Source organism: Penaeus japonicus, unplaced genomic scaffold (assembly GCF_977035675.1).
Source record: "Penaeus japonicus unplaced genomic scaffold, GWHDUDI00000001_assembly GWHDUDI00000021, whole genome shotgun sequence".
Taxonomy (NCBI): Eukaryota; Metazoa; Arthropoda; class Malacostraca; order Decapoda; family Penaeidae; genus Penaeus; species Penaeus japonicus.
This window is the reverse complement of record NW_028234423.1, coordinates 23,157,219-23,171,531: the sequence shown is the minus strand read 5'-3', so window position 1 is coordinate 23,171,531 and position 14,313 is coordinate 23,157,219. Positions and strand designations below refer to the sequence as shown.

The 14,313-nt window shown below is 37.3% G+C and overlaps 1 protein-coding gene across 3 annotated transcripts in view; it reads right to left on the bottom strand.

The window, feature by feature from the left end:
* Positions 1-1,092: 1,092 nt before the first annotated feature.
* LOC122253437 (cytosol aminopeptidase) overlaps positions 1,093-14,313 on the bottom strand; it is a 20,264-nt gene continuing 7,043 nt past the window's right edge. Inside the window, exons 3-11 of one of the 3 annotated variants that reach the window (XM_043016512.2) lie at positions 8,827-8,984; positions 8,299-8,470; positions 7,947-8,043; positions 7,629-7,809; positions 7,329-7,475; positions 6,380-6,571; positions 5,798-5,947; positions 5,458-5,537; positions 1,093-1,536 (exon numbers count right to left, since the gene is read on the bottom strand). In XM_043016512.2, the coding sequence (XP_042872446.2) occupies positions 1,378-1,536; positions 5,458-5,537; positions 5,798-5,947; positions 6,380-6,571; positions 7,329-7,475; positions 7,629-7,809; positions 7,947-8,043; positions 8,299-8,470; positions 8,827-8,984 (1,336 nt within the window). In that variant the 3' untranslated portion in view covers positions 1,093-1,377. Of the gene's footprint in view, positions 1,537-4,146; positions 4,227-5,457; positions 5,538-5,797; positions 5,948-6,379; positions 6,572-7,328; positions 7,476-7,628; positions 7,810-7,946; positions 8,044-8,298; positions 8,471-8,826; positions 8,985-11,200 lie in introns of those variants that run through there. The other 2 variants (XM_043016511.2, XM_043016510.2) reach the window with 2 other exon arrangements.

Sequence of the window (14,313 nt, the reverse complement as noted above, 5' to 3'; positions counted from 1 at the left end):
ATAATGAGTTATTTATTAAATATCTTGTAACACCCATGGCAGTGAGGTATTAGTGCTTCCATTAGTTTGTGAGCAAGTTTTGGGACAGTATATAAAAAAAAACAATTTGTAACTCCAGCTGTCTGGTCTTGTAACCCTTAGTTGTCGCAGTTTTACAGTAATGTGCTGTGTAATGGCGTAATACAACCATCAAGGGCTGTAGGGATGGTGGATACAAGAGATGGGTGAATGGGGAATAAGAGACTGAATGAATGTGTGCTATGTGTGCATACATGTTTATTCAACAACTAATCACTTTGTGGCTCCAGCAGGATGGGAGAAGTCTAGTCGACAGGTCTCTATACAGTGGATTACCTAGAAACACTATACACTGCTCTCACAGTCTGTAGTTCAATGGGTTCTAGATACATTATATCTGATATAATGTTCCTTATTGGTTACATTGATTCTGTAACTGTTATGTCCCAGTGGGAATATCAGTTTATCATAGGTAGTAAAATATTGTTCTTGCTTTTACTATTTTCGAATAGCTGTGTTTGAGGATGTATTTTAAGAGATTAAGCTGGCTGCATAAAACCTTTTTTTTATGTTCCTGGAGATATGATTGCATACAAGATTTGTTCCTGCATATTCATTCTCACTTATTATCAGTTGGTGTTTCTTTTATAAATATGCCTTATAAAAGCTGGATATTTGGCTGGTAATCATTTGTTTTCCCCAGAGGAGCATGTTCAATAAAGCTGAGATCTGTGATATAAATAATAAAGTACTAAATTCTAAGAGAAAAACTTTTTTTTGCCAATTTCCATCACATTTAGTCAACAATTATGATATCATATGATTTTTTCTTCCCTTATTAGAAATAATTAAGATTGTAAAAAATTAAGCATTAGTTATTCCTTAGGTAATTCTTTACATATATAACTCAAAGCCATTTCCCAGCCTAAATCACCTGGTATAGCCCTGTCAAGAATAATTATTGTGTATTTAAGTTGATCTGGTGTTAATTTCCATAACTGTTTCTGAACAGGTAATAAAATCAAATCTGCTGTCCTTAATATATAGGAGGGGGTTATATTCAAAACTCATAAATTAGAAACAAGTCTTTATTGTACTTCTGGTTACCCTGCCATACAAAGGGATATTCATTAACATTCAACTTGCATTTGCAAACATTACTGTACAAATATACAAATAGTGCTGTTCTTGATCTGGCTCTCTATCTTAACCATGACTAGTCAATAAATGCCATCAATAAAGTGTCACACCTGCAAGGGACACGTAACCCACTTTAGCACTACAAAACCATTAATTACTTTTAAAACCTGATCTTCTGAGATCATTATGTTCCAAGGAATATGTAAAAAATGGGTTCCTTTATATACCGCCTTCTCCCTGGGCTAAAAGTTCGGCAAAACGTGCTACTGTTCTTGTGGGTCTTCCGCTCATGCCTTTACCGATGTAGGGAACTTCGTCCTTGTTCTCCATGACCCCTGCGATGTCAAGGTGCATCCAGTGGTCGCATGTCACAAATTCCTGCAGATGAATATCAACTTCAAGGCTCAACTCGCTAAATGCGACGACTAAAACTAAACAAGTTATTGGTTCATTCATTTTCAGGTGGCAAGAACAAAAAAGATAGCTAGTTATTCACACTGTGGAAAGAATCTGTAAAATAAAATAGGACAAAAATATCAAAAGGCCTTTTTGTATTCATATCATACCAACAATCAAAGTTTCTTTTTGATTTTAAACTGAATATTGACTTTCAAATACATGAGTTATGTATATAGAACCATGAACCTGCAAAAATTTGGTTAAAATTCTGTGGTGATGTACATAAGTTACTCTCTCACCATCAATTTAATTTTTGCGCTCAAGCAGACAAGAAGCATGAAACTTCTTATTTGTTTCCAATATGAACGTACACTTTTCTAGCTACAAATTATTTTTCAAGTTTATAGTTAGCATCCTGTTTAATGGTGATTTGACAGAAATGGAAGACTATAAGAGAGAGAGAGGGAAAAAAAAAAAAAAAAAAAAAAAAAAAAAAAAAAAAAAAAAAAAAAAAAAAAAAAAAAAAAAAGGGCAGCCAAAAGCCAGAAACTTAAAACAATTCCATGAGAGCAATACTGTAAGAGGACTCATTGAAAAAATTAACGCCTACAGATCAATTGCTGACGAGGAAAGCTAACAGGAAAAAAATCTGCCTCATTTGACCACAGGTTTCAGAGTACTGTAAACAGAATACAAAAAGCAAAACAAAAACCATAAGAATGTATGAACCAAAAAGGTATGGGGTCTCAAGAGCATGACATACACATTATTCACAACACAAACAAGATGATATTTTGATGATGATGATGATGGAAAAAAAAAAAAAAAAAACTGCAGAAGAGTGGAATGGGAAAGTTTCCATCAAACAAAGTTGAGGTCTCTAAATCTAATAGAGAAATAAATTACTCCTTCACTGTAATGACCTGTTTGCCAGGTGAAAAATTGGGATAAATGATGAAGGTTTAGACAAGGAACCTATATGTCTAATACCAGGGAACAGGCCAGTCTTTTGTGGGTATTGTGAGCTGGAGATGTCCATTTTAAAGAGGAGAGAGAGGAAGAACAAGACCTTAATGAGCTGGGTGATAAATATTAAACACGTAGACTAAGACACTTTGTTCATGAGTGGTGCAAATGATGACTGACCTACATATTTTAGATATAGTTAACCTATGGGCATGTATTCTTACAGTGAGGTATGAAGGTATATTTTTTCTTTAGCTCAACATCTGACTTATTGTTGGTATTGCGATCTAACATGTTATGACATAACTGTTTGAGAAAATTTAGTAGAAAATATGCTCTACCGATGGCACTACAAGCTCACATCATCATTGGTTGGAGTGTCAGGTCACAAAGCAGATCTACAGTGGCAGCAGTAACACTTTTAATAATATCGAAGATGATAACATTGATAATGCAGCTTGGTGTCAACTCAATAACCCATCTTCAATAATTGAAGAGCTATCACTTTAACATGCAATTTGATGATGTAACAGAACAAGAATTCAGGTCATCAGTATGTTTTCAAAGAGGATGAGGTTTCATTATTGGAAATGAATTAGAAACTCATGGACTGAGAGTGATTATGGAGGCTGAGAAGAATCAAAAGTAAATAACCAACTTTCCTAACAATTAAAAAAAATAAAGAGTAGAGGATGGCACTTAAATGAATGGGATCTGGCTGTATCTAATATGCAAGTAGAGAATAAATGATGCTACCACAGTTTAGTGTCCTAAAAAGCAATTTGTCAGAGATTTGGAAGCACCAAATGCAAGAGAAAGAATGAAGTGTATAATAAAGAGTGGTATATGGCTGTGAATGAGCTGCATTTACATACAGACCGAAAATAGCCCAAATGCTATTGGGTTTCTCAGTAATTACTAGGGGCCAAGAGTAGTTTGGATGGATCTACAGAGATAAAATATGATGAGTGGAAAGAAACAATTGACAATATCGAGTTCAACACTGTCAGGTATAATGTGGAAAAAAGTTGCATTCAAGTTTGCTGGTTAGTAAGCACCTCTGATGTAACCTCCACCAAATTCTTTGTCTAAGAATTATAATCAAATATAGACAGTACCTTTAGTAGGTCTCATATAATTTAAAAAATACCATATTCAATTCAAAGTGAAAATTAAATTTTGCTCCAAAACAAGTAAATGAAAAAGTATTTGCTTAGTGGAATAAATGATGGCTCTGAATATCAAACCAACACAATATAAAGACAATAAACTCCTGGAAGCCAAAAGAGGACTGCATTTCCTTTGGACTTCTTACTGGAAGAAGGGCCATATCATTGCCTTTATTACCTTAATTCTTGTGTGATCCCTGGCAGCTCAAATGCACAAGGATCCAAATCTAACACAGAGACTATAATACTGAAAGATATGCTTCTGAACACTGATTTTCAGCCTCTCAATACTAAATGATCAATTTTACATCAGTTACAGTATTTTCAATAATGGCAAAGGATGGACAGAAATCTGTTTTATGAGTTTGGATTCTGCAATTTCTTCATTCAATCTAGTCTACAGGATAGCATTGCCTCTTACATCCAACCTTAGAAGATAACAACTGGATCTCACCTGTAGAAATGATGCTGCTGTGCAAGAGCCCCCATCCCTTGAGTATTTTCCTAAGTTATGGACATCTGCCAAGCCAAAGTCTGGATACAAAGAAAACAAAAAATTGTATCACACAGTCAAAATAGTTCTTTATGTTAGCTTGACCTGTTCCCGATGGGGCTATTTTGGTTCTAAATGGCCGAAATGCCGGGATACTCGAATGCATAAGCCTAATGCGTTGGGATTCTGGGCCGCACTGGCTGCGAGCGAGCGCTGTGTGCCCGCTCACCCAGCACGCCAGCCTGGGCAGGATAACTCGTCCCCGGCGTCTGGCCCAAAAACCACTAGATGTGATATCTTGTCACCCATCGTTAACGGGTTAAGAAAACCTGTGATATTTTAAAGAAATTTAATGTCACTCTTTGAGGGCTAGCTTGCACACACTGTGAAGTACTGGACTTTAGAGAAAAAAGGGAGAAAGAAATTAAGTAACAGGCTTAATCCCTAGACGCCAAGGGTACTTTTATGGATGTTTTATTGACAAGCATTAACCCATCCACGATGGGGGAATTCTAGCCTTGAATGTCCCAATGCCGGGGCGTTCAAATTATTAGGCCTAAATCAATTGAATGGCTGGCACAATACTGTGCCTCCCGGCCACTGGGCTTTTGAATGCGCGGTACAGTACTGTACCACCCGTCCAGTGTGGGTTAAGGAGTGTTTGTGAGCTTTTAGATGTTTCACAGGCATGTTTTAACAAAATACGCTGAATCAAAGACGAATAGAGTGTGACATTCATGTGCAGCTAGCAACTCTTTGGCCTTGACAGAGTTGGGGTAAGAGAGGGGAAAGACACTGGAGGGACACTGCATGCCACTCTTAGCTTGCATGAAATAACCCAGCTATGGGGTCTACTGATACCCAGCAAAAAAGGGATCACATAAAGACAAAATATAATCTCAAGCTATGAACCAATTTTCTTAAAGAAAAAGAAAAAAAAAAAAAGCATAACCCCTCCTCTACTGTCTACTACAAAGTTGTCTCTGTTATTCAGAGCAATGGAAAACACACACACACACACACACACACACACACACACACACACACACACACACACACACACACACACACACACACACACACACACACACACACACACATACACACACACACAAACACACTGTATTTGTCTTCGTTTACTTGTTATGGATGTAATAAAAAGTCATTTTTCATATGCTTAAATAGTTTCTGATCTCTATTTCCCTCTTTTGGTAAATTTCTACATGGCTCTTGGTTCTATATACATTCTCAGAGCTAGGTCTGGGACAATACCTTGAGGAATGCAGCAGCAGAACAAGAGCCACCAGCTGGCTTGTCTTTAGCTTGGTTGTTTATGTCAGCTAAGTGACAATCTATTGGAAATATGATGTAGTAACATAAAAAATAATTTCATTACTTTATTTGTTCAGATCATGGCAGTCTATTTGAGCAAAGAAACTTGCTTATGACTTGATTTGACTATGACTATCTCTTTACCAGGTAAGTTATATCAACAAAAAAGGTCAATAAAATGGCTCCTGAACATCATCATCAAAACAGCTTCATCTGAAACAATTATGAAAGACTGAAAGAAAACAGTGCTATGAGAATTAGGCTGCCCGATGGTCCTCACCTGTGACCTGGCTGGAGTAGTGCTTCCACAGGGGCATCCGCCACACACGGTCTCCTGTAGTAGTACCTGCCTTGTGCATCAGTTGCCAGAGAATGCTGCTGTTGCTGAACACACCAGTTGCTCCTGCACCCAATGCAACTGCCATTGCACCTGCAAGACATCTGGTGTCACCATTTCAAAGCCAAAGCTGAACTCTTGACTCACATTAAAATAACAGAACAAAATAAGATAAATACACCTTCAAAATTTCAAGATAGTATTCATTATACATCTCTCTCTCTCTCATACACATGCACACAAACAAGCTCCTATACTTTTAAGGATCTGCAATAACCAAAGTCACATACATAAACAGGACCTGAGGGTAGTGTTGTAGGATATGACATGCTCATCTCTAACTGACATTACAATAAAAGTTCCATCCCTCAAAGGTGATATTAGCAAGAATTGACTTCTATGCAATCATTTAAATGCAAGACTTGGGTGGGTGTACAAGTCTGCCAACTTCAACCAGGCATCACTCTGTCAGCAATTAACATCTTATGGTGCAAAAGATAGCTGAGCTGAACAGGCACTCCTCACCTGTCAGTGTTGCCATATCAATCATCGCCCGTGGTTTGTGCTGTGAGGCATAGTGAAGAGCATCTGCTAGAATCAGTCGTCCCTCTGCATCTGTGTTGTCAATTTGGATAGACTTCCCGTTTGAGGCGACAACAACATCTCCAGGCTTTGTGGCTGAACTTCCTGGCATGTTCTCGCAAAGAGGAATGAACCCTGAAATTGAGAGTGTGCTTGAGATCCATCGGGCATTGCTGTTTTTTATTCTGATATTACTGAAACAAGGTTTAATATGTAATCTGTTTTATAAATAAGATTGTCAATAAGTAACAAATAATCAGGCTAAGGTAATTAATCACGACTAAGACTTTAATATAAGTAATATCGTTCACCCATTTCATTAACCCTTCTGCTACGGGTATTTTCATGGGGTTGGATCACTTCCATATGGTATTTTTCCTTTTGTTGAAGTTAAAAGCTATTCATTCCTTTGGTTATGATGACCTATCATACCAAATGCTAATTGGTATTACTTTACTAATACATAATTTATTGACTCAAATTTCATACTAAAAGTCTAGAAAATAAGGCTGAACATCTTAGAAAGGTTAAGACTCATATGTAATATCAGACTGTGTAAATATTAATAAAAGAAAAAAATAACTACAATAAACATGACTACAATGCAGCTGTAGGAAGCAATGGTTATGGAAAACTTCAAGATTAATTGTATAAATGATGATATGTATAATGACAAAATATACCTAAGAAGTAAGACCAAGTACAAAGAACAAAAGCTAGATAATGTCTTACTAATGCTAGATCTTTTATTAGCTGTAACACACAAGCAATTACGAGATCAAATGTTTAGTAGAGGGTGTTTCTAATTTTGTGCTTTTGTGTGTAAGAGTATGTAGATACATAGTTTTCTATTTGTTAAAATGATTGCTTGGACCACAAAAACTCCTTTCACCTTTGATGTTGATTGGGAGGCGAAGAGAGGCAGCCACCATCAAGGAGCCAACAGTGCATGCAGCTCCTCCCATGTCAGCTCGCATTTTGTCCATGTTTGCAGACGGCTTCAGAGATATTCCACCAGTATCAAATGTTACACCCTTGCCTAAGTGAGAGAATTTCTTGCTCTTTATCATAAAATAAAATTTATATATAATTCAGAACTACATCATATATCATGTATAAAGTACCTACTAGTTAACCAGAGTAATTACATTTACTTTTTCATAATGCTGTTTATCTTTGAGATGATACCCACCTACAATAGCCAATGGTTTCTCTGTGTACTCTGCACCACGGTAAGTGAGCTCCAGAAAGACTGGAGGTTCTGCTGAGCCCCGTGTGACTGAGAGAAAAGCATTCATGTTTCGCTCCTTGGCCCACTCATAGCCCCGCACTAGCACCTCCACACCAAGGCTTTCCAGGCTATTGACTGCTTCCTGGAAAAATATTCCTTTTTTAAGAATTACTTTCTTTGTATGGTAGCTTTCTGCCTGATTCTGTATAAATAGGCTACAAATTTTCTAGCCTTGAGCACTATATTTCCCATTCATAACTGATACACAGTGGAACAAACCTGGGCAAAGTTTGTGGGAGTGAGAACGTTTGCTGGAGTCTCCATCAGCCTCCTGGCTAGATTTTGGCCCTCAGCTAGAACTGCACCTCTTGCCCAGCTGCAATATTCAAGTAAAAAATAATTTTGAGATGTTAAATGGCAGCTCTTCTACTGATGTGGAAGAGCAAAGCAGAGGATGCAAGTTTCCTGTGCAAGAGGCATGACTTCAACAAAATTTTTCCAATATGTTTGTTTTTTCTCTTCATGCACCGGTTTCCAATTTTTGTTTTATTTTCACTGCCTACCATCTGGCATAGAACCATGATCTTTCCCTTTAGAGACAAATATAGATAGTGAGTCTTCAGTCACTGACCTTTCATCATCCTTAGCCAAACACTCAAGTGTGGGCACAGGCTTCTTCTTTGCCTTCAGCTCTTGGTACTTGAAGGATGAAAGGTGAGCCCCTTCTGCTGCAGATTCAGCATCCCCACATGGGTCTACCTGGATGTGACTCACTCCTGCTTCCTCCAGGGATCGACATCCAGCTGCCAGAGAGAGGAAGCTTTTTAATTTCACCGCAGATGGAAAATTCACAGTTAGAGTTAAGGTTTCAGAATCATTGCTTTGCTCAAATAAACAAGTAAAATGAACCTTAGTGAAAAACTGTGAAATAGCATTTTGAAACACTATAAATATATCACTTACATTCCAAATCAAATCATATATCAGAAGTTACACCAAAAGATGATAGATACAGTAATCACGGGCCATGCACTTCAACCCTAAATTTATGGAATGAACAATCACTGTCAATGAAACTAGCAAAATTTCCCTTAAATTCACCAGCAAACCCAAACCTTAACTGAACCTAAATCCGGCCCTCCTTGGCCTCTATTCCCACCTGCCACAGCTGTGCGCACCGCTTCCTTGGCTTCATCCCGCTCCTCCAACACATCTACAGCTGTCTCGGATGGACCCAGTCCCACCACAGCCACGATGGGAAATGACTCAGATACTCCATAGAGAACTCGACTCTTTCCCTTCTTCACAGCTCCACCACTAGATAGGGGATGGGGATAAAGATAGTGTACTCTCTACTCTTCTAACAAAATAGTACATGCTGTTTAGCCTTTAACTTAGTACCACTCACATAACCAGGCACCAATCAAGGAAACATTAGCATCAGGTGCTGGTATATACAATAATAATAATAATAATAATAATAATAATAATAATGATAATAATAATAATAACAATAATAATAAAAAGCAAAAAAAATCAGTAATGGGTTCTTTCTTTCTTTGTAATGACAAACATGGTCTGCAAATGTGAAAATATCAAGGCCCAATTGTGCTGTTATTTGAGATATCAATTTTTTTGTAACCAATTGTGAAGCTCTCTTAACCCACTCACGCCGGATGACGTGCTGACACGTTTCGTTGTTTTCGCGTCAGACGCCGCCGACGAGATATCTGGCCAAGGCCGGCGCTCTGGGTGAGCGAGCGGGCAGCCCAGGCTCGCGGCCCGTGCGCCCGAGAATCTCGAAGCATTCGGATGATGCGTTCGAAAACCTCGGTATAGCGACCGTGCAAAGCCTGAATGGCCCCGGCGTGAATGGGTTAAGGAGGAGTCAATACGGTGAGAGAGGGGGTCTTTTGTTATAATCAATTTTTTTGTAACTAATTGTGAAGCTCTCTTAAAGAAGAGTCAATATATAGAGAGAGGGGGTCTTGTTATAGATTATATGATTTTAGACTTTTATACATATCATTATTTTTGGTAAATGTTTACAGTAAGCCTATGTATGCATCTCAAGCTAATGAAAAGCTTTGGTTCAGGATGGTTCCCAATCCAAAGCAAGGGGGGGGACACACAGCAGAATAAGAACCACAAGGACTTTTATGAAAAGTAATTGATATATATTCTAAAAAGTATCATAATTCTGTAAAAGTATGAGAAGATAGATGGCATTCAAGCAAGCCATGACTTTCCATTAAAATGTGCACTGTGAGAAAGAACACACAAGAAAAAATCTTTCAATCTGATCTTCTCAGATTGAGAAACTCCAGACAAATTCACAATAACCATATTCTTGAACTTTGATTTACTGAAGAGCTGAAGTTGTGAGTTCTGTTTGGAGTTGCTAGCAACATATATACTTGATCCTGGGAAGGCATTTGACACAGTGCACTGTGAATCATTCTGAGAAGTCCTGAGAAAAAATTACTGGATTCATAGAAAGTTTATATACTGGTAATTTTTGTACTGTGGCATGTGGTGAGGGTATGTCTAGCTTCTTTTCTTTGAATTTTGGAGTGAAGCAAAGTTGTGTCCTTACATCAACTCTTTTTAACACATGGACTGGACACTGGGTAGAGCTGTCACCCTAAGTTAATGCAAGCCACACTGATATTAACCCACACTGGACGGGTGGTACAGTACTGTCCCGCGCATTCAAAAGCCCAGTGGCCGGGCGGCACAGTATTGTGCCAGCCATTCAATTGATTTAGGCCTAATAATTCGAACGCCCCGGCATTGGGACATTCAAGGCTAGAATTCCCCCGTCGTGGATGGGTTAATATCACTGCCTTTGACTTTGCAGATGATGTTGCTATCCTTTCTAAGTATCTAGATGTTATTGTTTAGCTGTGAAGCCTCCCAGATGAAGACCAAGATTCAGGATTTTAGGGGTCTGCTAGAAGCTACTCAGTCCCTAGGTCCCCCTCCCCCCTTGCCTAACTCCAAAAAGGATGATCCTATACATCAGGATTATTCTTCTAGAGAGTCCTGGTGGATGAGGCCTATGAGGCTATGAAGTTATGGCTTGGGGATAGGAGTCTATCATGTCATCAGTTTATTCCTTATACTGATGACATCTTATCACCTCATGGACTTTCGCAGTATATATACTCTGTAAATAGTTGTTTGCATATACACATTGTAGTTACATTTGTATGCGCACATTGTAATTACATTTGTATGTACATGCTTCTTGATTTGTCATATTAAAAATTAATACATAAATAAAATAAAAAACACTTTGTCATCCCCTAGAATGGGATGGGTGAAAATCACTCAGAGAGGAGGTTTATATGGCCTCATGCCTAGAGAATTCTCTCTGCAGGAAGCTGCATATTGGCAGCAGGAGTGGCATTAGGCAAATATATGCCTTGGCATGAATGGGATTCGGTAATATAAATCACGCCTTCACATATGAGAAGCCAGAAACACAAACCAACTGCAATTCATAAAGGAATATAAGAGAAAACACAAGATTTATTAGCATTTTATTTATTTCATATATTCAACAATTATATACTAATAGAAGACATGGTATCCTATTTACAAATCATGAAGCACTGTTATTTTCAGTAATAAAAATAATATTGGGGGAAAGAGGTAATGTTAATATTTTCCATCCTCGACTAATTCCACAAAAGCCTCGAGTAAACACCAAGTCAATTTCAGTCCACTACTCCTTCTTGTATTGTGCACTAACACAGGTATCACTACCATTACTATATTCCATGTACAAAAATATTTAAAACATCCTTTGCTTTCTTTAATATCACAATCAATCAAATAGCTCAAAGATTTAGATTTAGATCTAGAATGCATTACTGGTGGAGTTGGATTGTCTTTCAAACTTCACTCAATTAGGAGTCAACATAAGTCTGCTAGACACGGGCAGCTGCATGTTTTGAGATTGGTAAAAAAAAAAAAAAAAAAAGAAGCTTTGTTAAAGGAAATTTTGGTAATCAATGATTGTTTGTTCAACTATCTCTTTTCCTATAAATAAACTTGTAGAAGTTGAAATAAAAAAAAATACTCATGTTGGTCTACTTGTTTGTACATGCTCCCACATTCATAGCACAAATAATACCTATTCCTAAATTTGATAACATTCTTAGGGAAGTTCTGTACAATGTAATTTATAGTTAGCGTCAACAACGAAAATGACATATGAGAAGATGCAATAAATATACAACTTAAACAAATTTAAATACCAATAAAAATGAAAACACAAGAAGAGTGCATCATCACAATCAGCCCTCACTTTCTCACCATCTCCTGGTTATAGCAAAACAAGGTACACTGTACAATGTTTGCCTGCTCACCTCAAATTCCACTGGGTGAATGAGTCATGTGGCCAGAGAAGAAGCAAAATCACATTGCTGATTCCAAAGGTCAATCTGAGGCACAAACCTCTGTTAGTAGAATGTAAACGTTATGCTGACCCTTTGAAGACTAAAAATACATTTACTAATATACATGAAGATACTACATATGAAAATAATCCTATTACAATAACATTAACAAAGATTTTCAAAATAAATTGAAAAAATCTTATCAAGTCAGCGGTGGTGCTACTATCAAAATAATAATAATAATAATAATAATAATAATAATAATAATAATAATAATGATAATAATAGTAATAATAATAATAATGATAATAATAATGATGATAATATTAATAATAAAAACTAGCAATGGAAGGTAATGCCAACTTCACTATTGAATATGTGGATAAGTCCTAGAGGAGACTGCAGTAATGAGCTCATTTAACAGTGACACAAATCCACAGTCTCTGCAGAGGATCCAATACTTAACAGCCTGGGACAACTTCAAGAGGTTCTTCCATTTAATACCTAAACTATGAGCTGTAAATATAATAATAATAATAATAATAATAATAATAATAAATGGCTCTTTCACTTGTTGCTGTACCACAACTATAGCTTTCCTTCAGCTATCCTCTCTGACATATTGATGACAAAGACACCATTTGCTGCAATCTGCACCTTTCCCATTCCTAGCTCTTTCACGTTAATACCTACTCCTTGACAGTATCAAAAGTTATCAAAATTATCATGGGCAAAGTTGTGATTTCACATCCTTACATGCCATTCTCACAAAAGAGTTAAGATGCAGTTATGAGGTTTTCTTTCCCCTTGATGATTCACTGTGACATGCATGGACTTTGATTATGATTTTATTTTCACCTTTCCACCCTCAGACCGATCTGGCATCCCCTACCTTAACCAGCCTTTGTGAGTCTGCATATAATGACCATCCTCTCAAGTTACAGTCTAATGCCTTCAAAGTGTGAGCTTAAAAAAGACTGACCAGACATGTGCAAAACTCTTCCATCAAAATAAAATAAAAACCCTTAATCCCACTTTTAACCAAACAAAAATGTCCAATATACATTGAATCTACAGAACAAATATCCAAAATAGAGAAAAACCATTATCTTTACAATATTGGAATGTTAAAAGTCAGCTTAAATATCTTACATGTACACCAACAGAACTTAGCAAGTACTACCCATTTTTGCCCCACAACTGTTGAGATAATGCCAAAAACATTCTCTTGTCATGAAAACAATATGCACAATGCAAAAGATGGTTCTATTCTGAGAATGTGGGTTCATTCAGTGAAAGACATTGTTCAGGTTTAGCTAGAGTACTAGAAGAGAGAGAGAGAAAAAAAGAATATCCCATTTTAGTCCTACAAATAAATAATAATTTATTTTATTAAACATATTCTTATCCTTTCCTTGATCATAAAAAGTGTGGTTAAGCGAAAAAGAAATAGGAATACAAACACCATGGCATTTAACCCAATAAAGACGTTTTGGCTTCACCTGATATTTCAAGTGTGCAAGCCTAACACCTATGGATATTCATCCACTCTGGCTGCTGTCACCCTCTGCGCCATGCGCAATCACCCAGTGTGCTGGACATGCAAAAAGCCAAAATGTGATATTGCATCCCTGGCAGCAAGTGCTACCACCATATGATGTGATATCACATCACCCATCATTAATGGGTTAACAAGCACATAGAACACCTGATCACCAGATAAAACTAGTCTGCATTGACATTGATCATTCCATCCAGTCTTTACACACCAGAACATTCCATTTGCATCTGTTTGGACACTGTCTTGGGTCTTTACCAACTCGCTACTATCTAGACCATCTGCAGAATCTTTATGATGCCCTTGCTATTACCTGCAGCTATGATGTTAGACCCTTTCCTCCAACAGACAGCAGACACAAACTCAGTGGACTCCTCCTCCTTCTGCTCAGGATCTAATACCCACTTTCTCTGATCAAACTTTAGGCTAAATAGCTTTTTAGAGAGTCCCTTATAATAAACATAGAGAGAGTTATTCTCAGAGCCACAAGCTACATATTCCCCATCAGTTGCTAACCCAACAAAATTCTTTTCATTTGTATGTCCCTGCAGTGATCTCACACAGTGAGCACTGTTTACATTCCATATCTTCAGCTGACTGTCAGTTGATGCAGAAACAATATCTTCACTGGAAATAAACTTGACATATGATACAGCTTTGCGATGACCTTTAAAAACCCTTA